The sequence below is a fragment of the Thamnophis sirtalis genome, unplaced genomic scaffold (genome assembly GCF_051295495.1).
Source record: "Thamnophis sirtalis isolate CommonGarterSnake01/CBP01778 unplaced genomic scaffold, rThaSir2_p1.2 scaffold_5, whole genome shotgun sequence".
Classification (NCBI taxonomy): Eukaryota; Metazoa; Chordata; class Lepidosauria; order Squamata; family Natricidae; genus Thamnophis; species Thamnophis sirtalis.
In genome coordinates, this window is record NW_028261385.1 from 18,575,319 (window position 1) to 18,589,156 (window position 13,838).

The 13,838-nt window shown below is 40.0% G+C and overlaps 1 protein-coding gene across 1 annotated transcript; it reads right to left on the reverse strand.

The window, feature by feature from the left end:
* Positions 1–1,778: 1,778 nt before the first annotated feature.
* On the reverse strand, positions 1,779–13,378 carry RAX (retina and anterior neural fold homeobox). The gene is made up of 3 exons (XM_087717073.1): positions 12,708–13,378; positions 9,446–9,684; positions 1,779–2,666 (listed from the first exon to the last, which is right to left on the reverse strand). The coding sequence occupies exons 1-3, from the start codon at positions 13,030–13,032 to the stop codon at positions 2,214–2,216; spliced, it is 1,017 nt and encodes a 338-aa protein (XP_087573199.1). The 5' UTR covers positions 13,033–13,378; the 3' UTR covers positions 1,779–2,213.
* Positions 13,379–13,838: the final 460 nt, after the last annotated feature.

Consider the following 13,838-nt stretch of genomic DNA (forward strand, 5'->3'; position numbering starts at 1 on the left):
TCCTCCTAACCATTTCCTCCTCATAAGGCTGGATTTCAAGTCATTTTTGTTGCTCTGTTCAGCATCTGTTCCAGTTCCTTTGAATCTTTCTTAAAAAGTAGCACCTAGAACTGGACAGAGTGCAGTTTTCCCAGTAAGAACATAGCAGAATTGTTACTTCTCAAGAAAATGGAATGGTGCAGGGAACCATAATGATGAGGTTTACTTTCTACACACAAGTAGCTTGTCTTTTGCTGAGGTGTGTAGACCCCACTTTAGAGACTACTACCCTAGAGTAGTAGTTACCCACTACTCCAGAATAAGAGGCTACTTCATCTAGAAGGTCATGAATTAAGATTTGGATAGCACGGTTATTTATTGTATGACAAGCTTAAAGTAAATGTTGATTTTAACTACTACTTTGTTAGATGTGCCATTCTAAGTGTTTGGAATAAACACAAAAGAAGGTTTTCTACAAAGATGCTTCTTTTGAATGTCCCCCAGGAAGCATTTTTCAGAAAAGAAATGGTGGTAAAGCCAGACTGGTGGACTTATGGTCAAATAGTATTTTTTAATTTTGGTGATCCTATCCTCAAGTCTAAGAGCTAGAATCAGAAGGACACATCTGCCATTGGTTTACATATTTACAATTAAAGTAAGATTAAAATTACACAAAAAGTGTTATGGGTTTGACTTTGTTAAAAATGAATTGGAAATCCTACTGTATGGTAGTGATGAACTTATTATTGCTAAGGTCTATAAAACATTATTACATTTGAATTTGGAAAATTCATTGTATGATTCAGTGAGCAAGGAACTTTGGATATATTGTAATGCTTGAACAATGGGAGAATGTGTGGACGAAAGGTTGAAAGTTTATACTAAATTATAATCTTAAAAGATTTTTTTAATAAAATGATGATATCACTGGTATTTAACACCAGACAAGTTGTCAAGAATATTTAAAGGCATTTCCAATGAATGTTGGAAATGTAAATGTGAAGAAGGGTCTTTTTATCATTTATGATGAACATGTGATAAAGCAATGAAATATTGGAGTAGGATTCATATCCTAATACAGAAGATTCTTAAAGTGAATATAAAGATAAAACCCAGAAAGTTTTCTTTTGGGTTTAATGGAAAAGGACTTGGAAAAACTTCTTGGCATTTTGACATTATATATGTTGACAACAGCAAATTTACTTTATGCACAAAAATGAAAGGACACTTTGATTCCCACAATGGATTAATGGCTACAAAATTTGATGGAGTTAGCAGAGTTGGCCAAATTGACTACTTTGATTAAAGGGAAAAAAACACAATGACTTTCATTTCTACTTGGAAACCGCTTCTGGACTTTGTGCTTGAGATGGAAAAAAAATGAAACTTTGATTTTTGGTTTTACCAATTAGATAGATTTGCTATTGTGTAAAAGTAAAAAGTTGATGTTTGATGTTACTATCTTGTTCTATTGCACCAGAGGGAATCGGAAGTCAATGCCTTTTTTTCTTTTTCCCTTCTTTTCTACACTTTTCCCTTCCTTTTCCACCTCCCCTATTTTTCCTATTGTTTGCTTTTGTATTTTATATTATAAACTAATTAAAAAAATATGCAGAGAAAAAAAAGGAGTAGTAATTACCCTACCCACATTTTCATCCTACGCCCTATTGATAAGCATCCCATATCTTTTACTAGTTGGCTAACAGTTGCTGAAGAAATTATCAAACTGCAGAATGCATTACATTACAACAGATTCAGTTATGATTTCAGACACAAGTCAACCATTTTAGACTATAATGCAAAAATATCTGTGCTTTAATGTTTACAAAATTCACCTAGGAAAGTTACAATTGTCTTTGTTTTATCCAGCCAAGATATCAAATGATGAGATCATTTTTTTAAAAAAAATCCTACAATCCCATCCAAAGGAAACCTAGAACTAACAAGTGGGAAATGGAAGGAGGCAACTGACGGCTTGTCAGAATCACAGAATCGGAAGGGACCTTGGAGGTCTTCTAGTCTAGCCTCCTGCTCAAGCAGGAACTCCTATATCATTTCAGACAAATGGTTGTCCAATCTCTCCTTAAACACTTCCAGTGATGGAGCAAGTCGTTCCACTGATTAATTGTTGAACATTCATTTTACTTCTACCCTGAAATTCACTCTCGAGAACAATGGCTCTCTTTATCCGTCCAATAGAAGATGCTAGAAAAGAGATCTCTTCCAAACACAGTTCAGATTGTCTGCCACGGTTTGCCAAAGGACTGGATGTGCTCCTTTGCTTTCATCCTTAACGACGCAATGCTGGTATTCCGGGGATCCACTTCTTCCAATGGGAATTTATCCACAAAGTTCGTCCCACATTGATAAGGTGGCGGTGGCCCCATGACCCCCAGGGGCTGCAAAGTGTGTCCCATGGGGGGAGAGTTTAGGAAAGGAGGAGGGGTGTAGCTGCTAGGGAGACTCTGCGGAGAGGACACAAACCCAGGCAAAGTTTGGAGGGGGCTACTGTTCGACATGGGTGGGTTGAGCCATGACTCCAAGGGCAGGTTGCTACCAATAGTCCCAATGGCAGACGGTTGAGGAGAGCGGTTAAAGGAGAGGATGGGCGAATCCTGCAGCTTCATGGAGGTCATTTCCAGCTTCTCCTGACGCCTCCATTTCGCTCTCCGGTTCTGAAACCAAACCTAGGGAAGCAGAATTCAGAATTAGTCACACGCCAGAGAAGGAGGCCATTCACGTCATAAAATAGTACTACGTACTGTTATTAAATGATTGTTACTATGACGGTGTGCATGTTACAACAGCAGTCCACAACCTTTTGGGCACCAGGGACAGGTTCTGTGGAGAGAGGTTTCCCGTGGACCAGAGGGGGCATGGTTTTGTGGGCTGCCTGTATTCTCACGGATGGGTCACCCACAGCAGGGGTGAAATCCTCCCAGTTCGGCCGAACCGGTAGGGACGATTGTCCTGTGAACCAGTAGTAAAAAAAAAAAAAAAAAAGCTTCTGAGGATCACGCAGCTCAACTGTGAGCCGCGCGATCGTCAGAAGCCTTTTTTCTGCTTTTTAAAGCATTTTTTTCCTGTCGGTTCATCCCAACCGGCAGGGGAAAATGCTTTAAAAAGCTAAAAAAAAAGAGTTGAAAGTGAAAAAAAGAGTTGGCCACGCCCACCCAGTCACATGACCCCCCCAAACAAGCCACACCCACAGAACTGGTGGAGGGAAAAATTAGATTTCGCCACTGGTCCACAGACCAGTGTTAGAACAGGGGTCCCCACCCCCTGGGCTTCAGATTGCCAGTGCTCAATGGCCTTTAGGAACCAGGGAACCAGTCCGCACAGCCTCAGCTCCACCTCAGGTCATCAGGCATTAGATTCTCATAGGAATGCAAACCCTACTGTAAACTCCCCCTGCCCCCAGTCTGTGGAAAAAATATCTTTCATGAAATAATGACGCCCAAAAGGTTGGGGACTGCTGTGTTAAGAGGGAGAAGAAAGGGATTTTTTAAAAAAATACAGTACGGAGCCCCAAGAACTGAGCTAAACCTGAGGAAGACTTCACTTTCAACTGATAAACACATCTCCCAAGTGTTTTAGGCCATATCCATGAATCATCACGAGAGAGACAATAACACATCCAAGCTTCTCTAGTGAACTTTTCGGACTGAAGGAAAGGGAAATCCTGAATAATCTAAGTTGTATGCACTTAGTAGTTCAGACTGTAATTTACGGAAAGTTGGCTTCTTTCCTATCTTTAAAAACTTCTGGTGCTTTTAGGGGTAACCTTGAAGATAGATGAAAAGTTTCCCCCAGCCCAAAAATTCAAGGAAGAAGTCTTTGGAGCAATATTTTGTTATCTATCTATCATTTATCTATCATCTATCTATCTATCTATCTATCTATCTATCTATCTATCTATCTATCTATCTATCTATCTATCTATCTATCTATCTACGTCTGTCTGTCTATCTATCTATCTATCTATCTATCTATCTATCTATCTATCTATCTATCTATCTATCTATCTATAGATGCTCATCTCATCAGTAAGTAACTTTGGTCAATGGTTTTGGAATGGTAAAGTTTATCAAAATTTTCCAGTAATTCTCTTTTTAAAAAAAAATTACACTGATCACTTTTGATAGTGAGCGGATTATTTAATGCCGTTTCTGGATTAATTGGAGGAGGAGAGAAAGTAGAAGAACATCATAATCCTTTGTTCCTAACGTCCACTGCAAACATGCACAACTATAAATAACTGAAGATACAAAAACAAGCATGTTCTTCCTTCTTCATTCCTTATTTCTGATCTCTTTATTTGCTGTCTACCGAGGGATGAATTCTAGAGTGTAAAAACTTCAGGACAAAGTCTTGTCATCTTATATTTTATAAATTGCCATGCGCCCTGATGGAGATCGGATATGTGTGGGTGATTTTGCAGTGTTATGGATAGCCACAGAGAATATTACGTATGAACCCAAACTGGGGTGAACAAAGTTTAGAAGGCTTAAAATCTATGCTTGGGCTTAGACCAGTGTGCTAAGGATTGCGTGTCTATAAAAAGATCAAGCTTAGGAAGGAAAAGCTTTAAATTTATTTCAATCAATCAGACTGATGTTTTATTTAAATTTTGACTAGATTTTATTATTTTTAAATTTTTCTTATTACATTTTGGTTAATAGGAGTCTTCCCCCACCACAGAATATAGGTTTAAGAAGTGTTATTGTCCATCACATTAAAATAAAACTGACGAATTGCCACGTCCCAAAGGTGCTTTTTCACGAGGCAACTGGACTTTCTGTTTTTTCTTTGATGACGCTTTGCTTCTCATCCAAGAAGCTGCTGAAGAAGTTTCTTGGATGAGAAGCGAAGTATCTTCAAAGAAAAAACAGAAAGTCCAGTTGCCTCTTGAAAAAGCACCTTTGGGACAACCATGACCTGGATGATTGAGAATCTTCATAGACATTTGACAAATTGGCAATAGCTTTAGCCGGTTGTGCCTAGTGAATAACATTGATTATGTCCCTCTTTGAGGGAGATGGGTGGTTTAGAAATATGAACCATAAATAAAATAAAATAAAATAAAATACACAGTCAATGTTTTTCCCTTTTGAAGAGCCATCCTAAATGATGTCCCAAATACATAAGCTTATGATTGAAACCTGGGTCTCTCTAATCAAACAATTACTTGAGAGACAGACCTTTGATGGGAAAATACCCTATGTTACAGTACATTTGCCATAAAGCAGGAAATGCAACATGTTGGTGCAACATATGTATACATATAGAACAAGCAGTTAACATTCATAAAGTCCTGGGGCTCCAAAAGTCCCTTAAAATTTGGAAATTTTTGACAAAATTTCCATCTATTAATTGCAAAAGGCTACATGACTTGGCCTGGAACATATACAATACTGATACATTATGGCATCTTAGGTTTATAGGAAGTACTTGAGACATATGAAGGCCAACACAAGCTAAAGAACCGACAGCTATGATTTCACATTGTTGTGAACAGACAATAAATAATGTCTTAGCATAAATGTACAAAGTACAAAGACTAGAAAGTCTGTACATCTTTGCTTTAAACCACTGGCATTCTAGGTATAGTTAATTTGAAGAATTTTGCTTAATTACTAAGTTCCACAAAAGTCTATTACAAAGGTAGCATTCCAGAAAAATTACTCTGTAGGACTAAAAGAGAGCAAATTATTTACTTATAAAGGAGTGAATCCATGCTATATGAGCTTTTAGTACTATAACCAAAAACTAAAGTGCCCGATGGAAGAGCAAGTAACACACTATCCCATAATTAAATAGACCATGTAAAAGTCTCAGTTGAAAATTGTTCACAAGACTTCTTACCACTTTTGATCAGGAAACTCATGACGTTGTCATTCTAAAACAAATTCAATAGAGATTAAAAGGGGGGAACCCTCCCCCCAAAAAACTTCTTCATATAAAATCTATGAAAGACAACTATTGTCCCATTTATTGTTCACCATATCCATTGCCCCAACAAATAAGAATATACACCCTGAATTACATATTGGCTGAAATATTTCAAGCCTACTTTGTGTTCTAAGCAACATTACTTAAATCTATGCTTGAGGTTTTTTTTGACAGTGGCCATTCCTCTGTCCCACAATAATTTCTTTTATAATGTCTCTTAGTTTATAAACCCATTTTTGCTTTCATTAAATAGGTAAAACGATTCCTGTTTTTCCTTTTGTCTTAACTATTTAATCTTATCTTGGATTTTTCGCTTTTTAAAATGAGCTCTTGGAAGTCTTCTGTATGTCTAGCTCATAAAACGGTATGAGCCACATTTCTCAATTGTGTTTTGATCTCCAATTTTAATTCCTGTTACTGTTTCTAATCCTGTTTCTTCTATTTAGATATGGAGACAATATAGCAAAAAGATCTTTTGGAAGAAATGGCAAAAGGGAAGCAAGATTTATCTGACAAGGCAGAGAAAAAGTTGACATTGAAAGTGGATCTAGAAAGGATAAGCTCCAAGAACGATATGGAAAAGATATTTAATTGGGCCTACAAAGAAATTGATTGATACTTTAAAAATAAAGTAGAAGTAACAAGTAACAAACCAAGAGAATGACCTGAATAATTATTTTATATTGGATTTACAAAACAGATTTTTTAAAGTTTGGGTGAAGTTTTGAGAGAAGTGGTTAAAAAAAAGTAATGAAAATAAATCAAGTTTTGTTTACATGATTTGAATGGACTAAAGATTGTTCGACGTAAAAGGAAGGTATATAAAATTGGTTTATTTAACCAAGTTTAAAATAAATAAGCTATTATTTCTATTAAGGCAACCCTTAATGGATTTTTGCTGATACCAAGACTGAAATCATGACGTTTTATGGATTTGTTAGTGGATTTGAGGTGGAACATGGAATCAAGAGATCATTAGTTGCAAATTAAGAGGAGGTGAAAAATTGCTAAAATTGTTAATACTTCTTGTGATGAAAGTTGGAAATCACATTTTAATGTATTTTTCCTCCTTTTAAGCTATATTCTTACTTGTTACTTTCTATTCTCTAGTTTGTCCCTTTCCTTTCCACTTTTTACTCTTTCTACACTTTTCCCCTTCTTTTAATTGTATTAGTTTTTACTATTGCAATTACAATAATTAATAAACAATTTAAAAAAAGAGAAATTCTCCCAGTCTTGTTGTCCTGTGTAATGCAAACATAGACCTCATTCTTACATGTTTTTGCTCTCCCAATTACATTAGAAAGGGCATCTGGTTAGTAAATGCTCAGCTCCATTCCCGACTCTACCCCAAATTAAGAGTTTACAAATCATATTACATTAGTAAAAAGTTATATTGCATTAGTAATCTGATATAATGTGTCTTTGTATGTTCATTAGGCATTTCTTTTTCTAAGAAGGCATCTATTCATCTTTATAGTATATCATGCAAAATTAATTTCCAATCTCTAGATCAGGCAGTCTTGTTCAATATTTGTTGACACATAGCTGTTAGCATTATAAATGTCTATTGTCCTACAGCTTTAACAGCTGGACAGTACAGTTCTCTGTACTTGATGGCTTTCTGTTTGACAATCGGTGGGCTGCCCTAGATAAATAAAAATGCCAATTTTGATGGAAAGAAGGAACAGTTGTCCCAAATCACTGCAGTTACAGGCTAAGCACAATGAATAACTATCCTAACTTGACTTAATGGTTCAACTTATGAGTTATTTGTGATTTGACCAAGCAGTTCAAAAGGCTCGTACTAAGGGTATAAATGTATTTGCTTTAGAATGGGAACGGTGATAGTTTGATCTTTGTTAATTATGTTATAATTAGTTTTTTATGAGACATGAATGAAAAGGTGTACTATATAACAGCAAGGGATTAAAGTACACTCTTGTTTTCTTTTATTTAATTTCAGCTTCAAAAGTTCCACATTTAGCTAAATAACTACCTTCAAGTAAACCCCAAGCAAATTTGAAAGAATTTATTATTTGGAAGAAAGAGGCAACCTGATTTTGAAGTTGCAGGAAAAAATAGATAGCATACTAAAAAGGAGAGACATCACAACCAACAAAAGTGGGTATAGTCAAGGCTACGGTTTTCCCAATTGCAATGTATGGCTGTGAAAGTTGGACCACAAGAAAAGCTGAGCACCAAAGAATTGAGGCCTTTGAACTCTGGTGCTGGAGAAGACTCCTGCGAGTCCCTTGGACTGCAAGGTGATCAAACCGGTCAGTCCTAGAGGAGATCAACCTTTACTGTTCTTTAGAAGGCCAGATCCTGAAGAGGAAACTCAAATACTTTGGCCACCTAATGAGAAGGAAGGACTCACTGGAGAAGAGCTTAATGCTGGGAAAGATTGAGGGCAAAAGAAGAAGAGGACAACAGAAAATGAGGTGGCTGGATGGAGTCACCAAAGCAGTTGGTGTGAGATTAAATGGACTCTGGGGGATGGTAGAGAACAGAAAGGCCTGGAGGAATTTTGTCCATGGAGTCGTGATGGGTCGGACATGACTTTGCAACTAACAACAATAACAAAGGAAAAAAATAACAGCTAAAGGAACGAAGCACTAAAAGCAAAAGTGGAATATCAACTAATCATGCTGTCTTCTACAGTATAATATTCTAATTCAAAAAGTAATTCATTAAACTTCTATCTATCGTCCATTTTTTGGACCTCTCCTTCCATCCCCAGATTTATAGGATCCAATGAATAAATAAACTTCAGCTTATAGTAGGGCTAGGAAGAAATTCACTTGGATCCGATTTTAACACAAACCAGCCTCATTTATATTGCTCAAATTAACACTGAATGAGAACCCAATTATCCATGGGCTTTGATAGCTCTCCAAATTTTGTAATGAAATCCTTGAATTTTATATCATCAGGCAAATCTTCCTGAAAAGTGCTTGCAGAAATGTGGAAATTTGGGAAAGGGCATGCTAGATACATACAATTATCCCCCAATATATGCAGAAACAATATGGAACAAGCTTACATTTGGGACAAGGTGAGTATTACAGAAAGGGAAACAAGAGATGAATGCCTTTTTGCCTGTGTGGTTTTAGGTGATTTTATGGGCTCGAAATGCCATGAGTGGAAGGACCATAAGTTACAGGTGCTGAAACCAAATACTAATAATTACAGTCTGAAATGTTAGAAAACACACACACACACAAACACACACACACACAAACACAAAACCAACCAGATTAGAGAAAATCCCTTTACAAACCATTTAACCTGGGTGCAAATCTGAAATTAGCTCCAGAGGGGCAAAATACAAAAAAAAAAGAGAGAAAGAAACAAAGAAAGAAAGAGAGTGCCTTTAAATTGGATTAGTAAAATAAAGGCTGCTGTGGGATTGCAATGCTCTAATGAAGGAAGAAGAAAGAGGTTAGTAATTCTAAATTTCATGGTGCTATTAGATCACCATTAGAAGGGAAGGGAAGGGCGTGTCTTTCACCTGAACTCTGACTTCAGGTAGATTAACTTTCATGGCAAGCTCTTCTCGGCTGTAAACATCAGGATAGTGAGATTTTTCAAAAGCTCGCTCCAGCTCATGTAGTTGATAAGTAGTGAAGGTGGTACGGTTCCTTCTATGCTTCTTCTTGGGCTGATCTTCATCTAAGAGTTTGCCGTCACTGTTACAAGCAGCCAGCTCAGGGCTCAAGCAGTTGTCCGAATGTTTGGTACAATAGGGATCTGAGAAGTGAGAAATAGGGAAAGTTTGATCGACCTTTGAGTGGATTTACACCAGAATATTCAATTAATGCCAAGCATAATCACACAAAATCTCTTGATTTCAACATCCTTTTATTTATTTATTTTCCAGACAGTTCCTTCAGTTGCTTATTTGTTTTATTTGAAACAGCTTTCATGAAGAGTTTACATGAGAGTCTCTAGCTACTGATGCACACGCCAAATAGTGATTTTCTAAGAGGAAATTGTGTATTTTCTATTAAGCGCTGAACTGTGCAGTGCTTTGGATTTGAATTCAAGAAGTTGCTTGAAGCTATGCAGGAGTCCAAACACAGCGTCAACAATTCCTTAAACAAGCCACACTTTCCTGCCCACCAGGAACTGTCTCATACTGGGAATGGATGCGGTTATTTTAATGGATTGCCAACCGGTGCTCTTTCTATCCTATCCAAACTCTTTTTGAAATTCAGATCAAGTCACTGCACAGCCTTATCAAGCATTTTCTCAATATGTATTGATAGAACCTGTTCTGCTATTAGGCAAATGTTAAGTTCTTTGCTTTTGCTTCCTCTTTTATCCATTTATTTTGAAATTCTATCTTGTCCCCCAATGGTGCTTTGTCTAAAAGGCACCTAAACTTTCTTGGTTTTCACGAACGAAGGAAAAATATACGCGTCCCAGGATAATGTTGCAGGATCCAATGCTGCAATCACCACGACCAGATTGGATCCTTGGGAGTGGAGTCAGTTTGAAACTGTTTTGCTTCTCATCTAGGAAACTTTTTCAGTTCTAACTGACTGGTGCGGAATGGAAGGATTTATGTGTATAAATCCTTCCATATTCCGCCAATCAGCTAGAATCTAAGATGCTTCTTAGACGAGAAGTGAAATGTTTTCAAACAAAGAACAACAAAAAACTAACAATCCAGTTCAGTTACCTTTTGGAAAAAGCGCTTTGTAACAACCACGACCTGGGTGATTGAGAATCTCCATAGACGTAACATCCATGTTAAAACCAACTGATCGGAATTAATAATATTCTACTACTAGATGTTCATTTTCCCCCTGCTCCCTTAATCTGTGATCTTGGACATGCCTACAGCCCACTCTTGCTCAGGTCTACCCAGAATTCAGTTACTTTGGATAAGTAACGGGAGTTGTAGATACTAGTCTTGCTTGGGTATTCTACTGAAGCCCTCTCAAACAAGGAAGGGCTGAATCCTACAGTCATTCTACACCACAAGCCATTTCTTTTCTTTCCCCAGATTGAAAGATTGTCAGCATCATTCTACCATAAGGACCCATTGTCTCCGAACTTGCTCCTAGTGTCCTCCTTTATTAGTCCAATTTCTGGTTCTCACAGCTGTCGTCCATCAGATGCTCCTAAGGATGAAGTGGTTTGCATGACAAAATTGTGAAAAGACCTTGGCTTTGCCCAGCAGGAGTATTTGAACTGGGAACTAAGTGTAATCCTAAGTCTTATGACTTCCCCATAAGACTGTTCCTCTAAAGCCAAGGCATCCTAGGTAAGAGGTCACCAACCTTTTGGACCTCAGGGACCACTAAATTCATAATTTTAAATCCCACAGACCACTAATATGATTTTTTTAAAGGTAAATAGTATTTAGTGTAATATAAAAAATTCAAATGATTTTTCTGCGGTCCTCCAAGATTTTCTCATGGACCACTGGTTGGTGATCACTGTCCTAGATCACTGATATGTCCGTCTCATTCATTTCCAAGGATCTGAGAGTCACAGATTTAGGAGGCCCTGACCGACATCTTAAGAGAGATTAATCCAATTACTTCCAAGGGGGAATTCTAAGGCCATGCAGAATGCGCTTATTTAATATATATCGCTCCCTCAAATCCCTTCCTACAAGGAGTTGCAGAAAGTTCTTCTCAGAGGACAAAAAAAAAATCACTTCGTTTTTTAACTGAGTGGCTCATTAAAAATGACGCTGATTAAAACTGCAAGGTCTTTTGGGGTACGTGATCCATCAGCCACATACTGAGCACCGGCTCCGTGCTCTTTTGACAGATCATTTTGGATGAAATCACATATTGGAGGGCAGCGCCCATAGGGGAAGAGAAGCAGAGAACCAGGCAAGTTTCAAAAAAGCATGAAGGCTATTCTGAAAATGGAAGGATGTCTTTAGCCAGAAAACTGCTTTGGAAATGATTACATGTTTCCAACAGAATAGGGATCAACCTGAGGGTTACTTGATATTCTCCGAGGTTGGTTGTTTTCTCGCAGACGTTTGCGTTACCCAAACTAGATACCATCATCAGTGCTCAGAGAGCACCAAGAACTCCTCATTTCAACCCTGAATTATAAATATTCTCCTTTATTGGTAGGGATCCATCTTCATCAGTGCTTTTCTCAAAGTGGCGTCTTCAGATCCTTTGGGACTGTAACTCTCTTGCGTCCCTGGCTGGAAACTTTATGAGAAGGTCCAATGTATCTGGACTGCGCAGGTACTGGAAAGCATCGCTAACAGATTTTCCAAGGTAATGAAAAAGTCCTTTATTATAAACGTGTCCCAACCAAAGCTAGCTTAATATTTGTCACCTTTTGTTAAGCATGAGAAATGGAATATGCACCTCAGTCCTAAGGGATTTCCCTATTAATGTCATAAAGGCAGGACACATGTTAATAAATAAATAAATAAATTACTTGATCTAAAGCTTATTTCAGTGATTCAAGTTTAGCCCTAGCAAATTTGCTACAGTTAAGCTTAAATCACGGAAATAAGCTTTAGAGCGGCAAAATTTTATTGACTGATTCATGCTCATCCCACTTTTATTATTTCTTTTACGAATAAATTTGAGGCCATAGAAAAGAGGGGCTGATCTTGAAACAATCGTTCTCAGAGTTACAGAAGGGAATTTAAAAGAATGCGACTTTCACACCTGAGACCTCCCAAAATTCTGGGGGCTGGGAATTAGGGATGTTGGGATCCAAGCTTTATGGGGGCCAGAAAACGGACTGATGATTTTTCTCTCCCCCCTCCCATCCCCTCTCACCTCCGAAGCGTCCCGTCCTGGGGCTCGCCTGCTCCTGCCTCAGCGCTTCCTGGGCGGGCATTTGGGAGAAGCCTTCCCCGCCGGCGCCCGTCTTCTCGGCCGCCTCTTTGCCCGGCTTGGCCCCGCCGTTGCCCTCCTGGCCTTGGAAGCCGCCCAAACGGGGGTCCTCTTTGGTAAATCCCAGGATGGCCTCGATGCTGTGGAGACGAGACGGGGGACCTCCCGGCACGGGGCTCCTCAGCAGGGGCCCAGCCAGCGAGAAGCCCCCGCCGCCTCCCCCGGCGTCGCCCATGCTCAGGAGCGCGTCCTGAAGCGGCAGGTGCATGAAGAGCGCCGGGGGGCGGAGCAGCCTCCTCCCGGCTCCGGGCGCAACCCAGACGCCGGCCCGCCCGATCTCCGCGCCAGGGAAAGGCCGACGCGCTGGACGGGAGGAGATGCGTTCTTCTGGGTGGCGGATCAGCCTCGGCCCCGACGGACGAGGCTCCGCTCGGCGTCCGATGCGAGCGCGGTCGGCGGTGCCGCTTCAGCCCAGGGGCTCGAAGGCGCCCGGAGAGCAGGAGAGCGGCGGGCAGTCGGGCCACCCGCTTCAGCCGGCGGGACGGGCTCTCGCCCAGGCAGGCGCATGCCGGGCTTCAAGCCGCCTTGGGCCTGGACGCTGCCTTTGCCGCCCCCGCCGGTCTTGTCCTGCGGGCTAAACTGAGCTCGGAGGCTTTTTGGCCCCCGGGAAGGGCTGGCAAGAGAGCCCAGAGTGGAGGACAGGCCCCGCCCTCCCGCAGAAACCCCGCCCCCTCGCTCTAAAGGGAAATTGACCCGCTGAAATTGACCAGCCGGGGAGGAAAGGAGGAAGCGGTCGCCGGGAAAGCGGGGGGGGGGGGATCGGAGGACTGGTCGGTGGGGGGGGGGAATGAGGAGTAACCCCCTTTCTTCTTCTTCTTCTTCTTCTTCTTCTTCTTCTTCTTCTTCTTCTTCTTCTTCTTTTCTTTCTTCTTCTTCTCCTCCTCCTCCCTCTTCTTCTTCTTCTTTTCTTTCTTTCTTCTTCTTCTTCTCCTCCTCCTCCCTCTTCTCCTCCTCCTCCTCCTCCTCCTCCTCCTCCTCCTCCTCCTTCTTCTTCTTCTTCCTCCTCCTCCTCCT

Bases quoted from the DNA above. Each gene is read 5' to 3' on its own strand.
- RAX (XM_087717073.1), bottom strand. From the start codon at position 13,032: ATGCACCTGCCGCTTCAGGACGCGCTCCTGAGCATGGGCGACGCCGGG. The intron at 9,685-12,707 runs GTGAGAGGGGAT...CTCACTTCTCAG, and splicing joins CAGGACGGGACGCTTCGGAG to ATCCCTATTGTACCAAACAT. The intron at 2,667-9,445 runs GTGAAAGACACG...CTGCTTCCCTAG, and splicing joins TACCTGAAGTCAGAGTTCAG to GTTTGGTTTCAGAACCGGAG.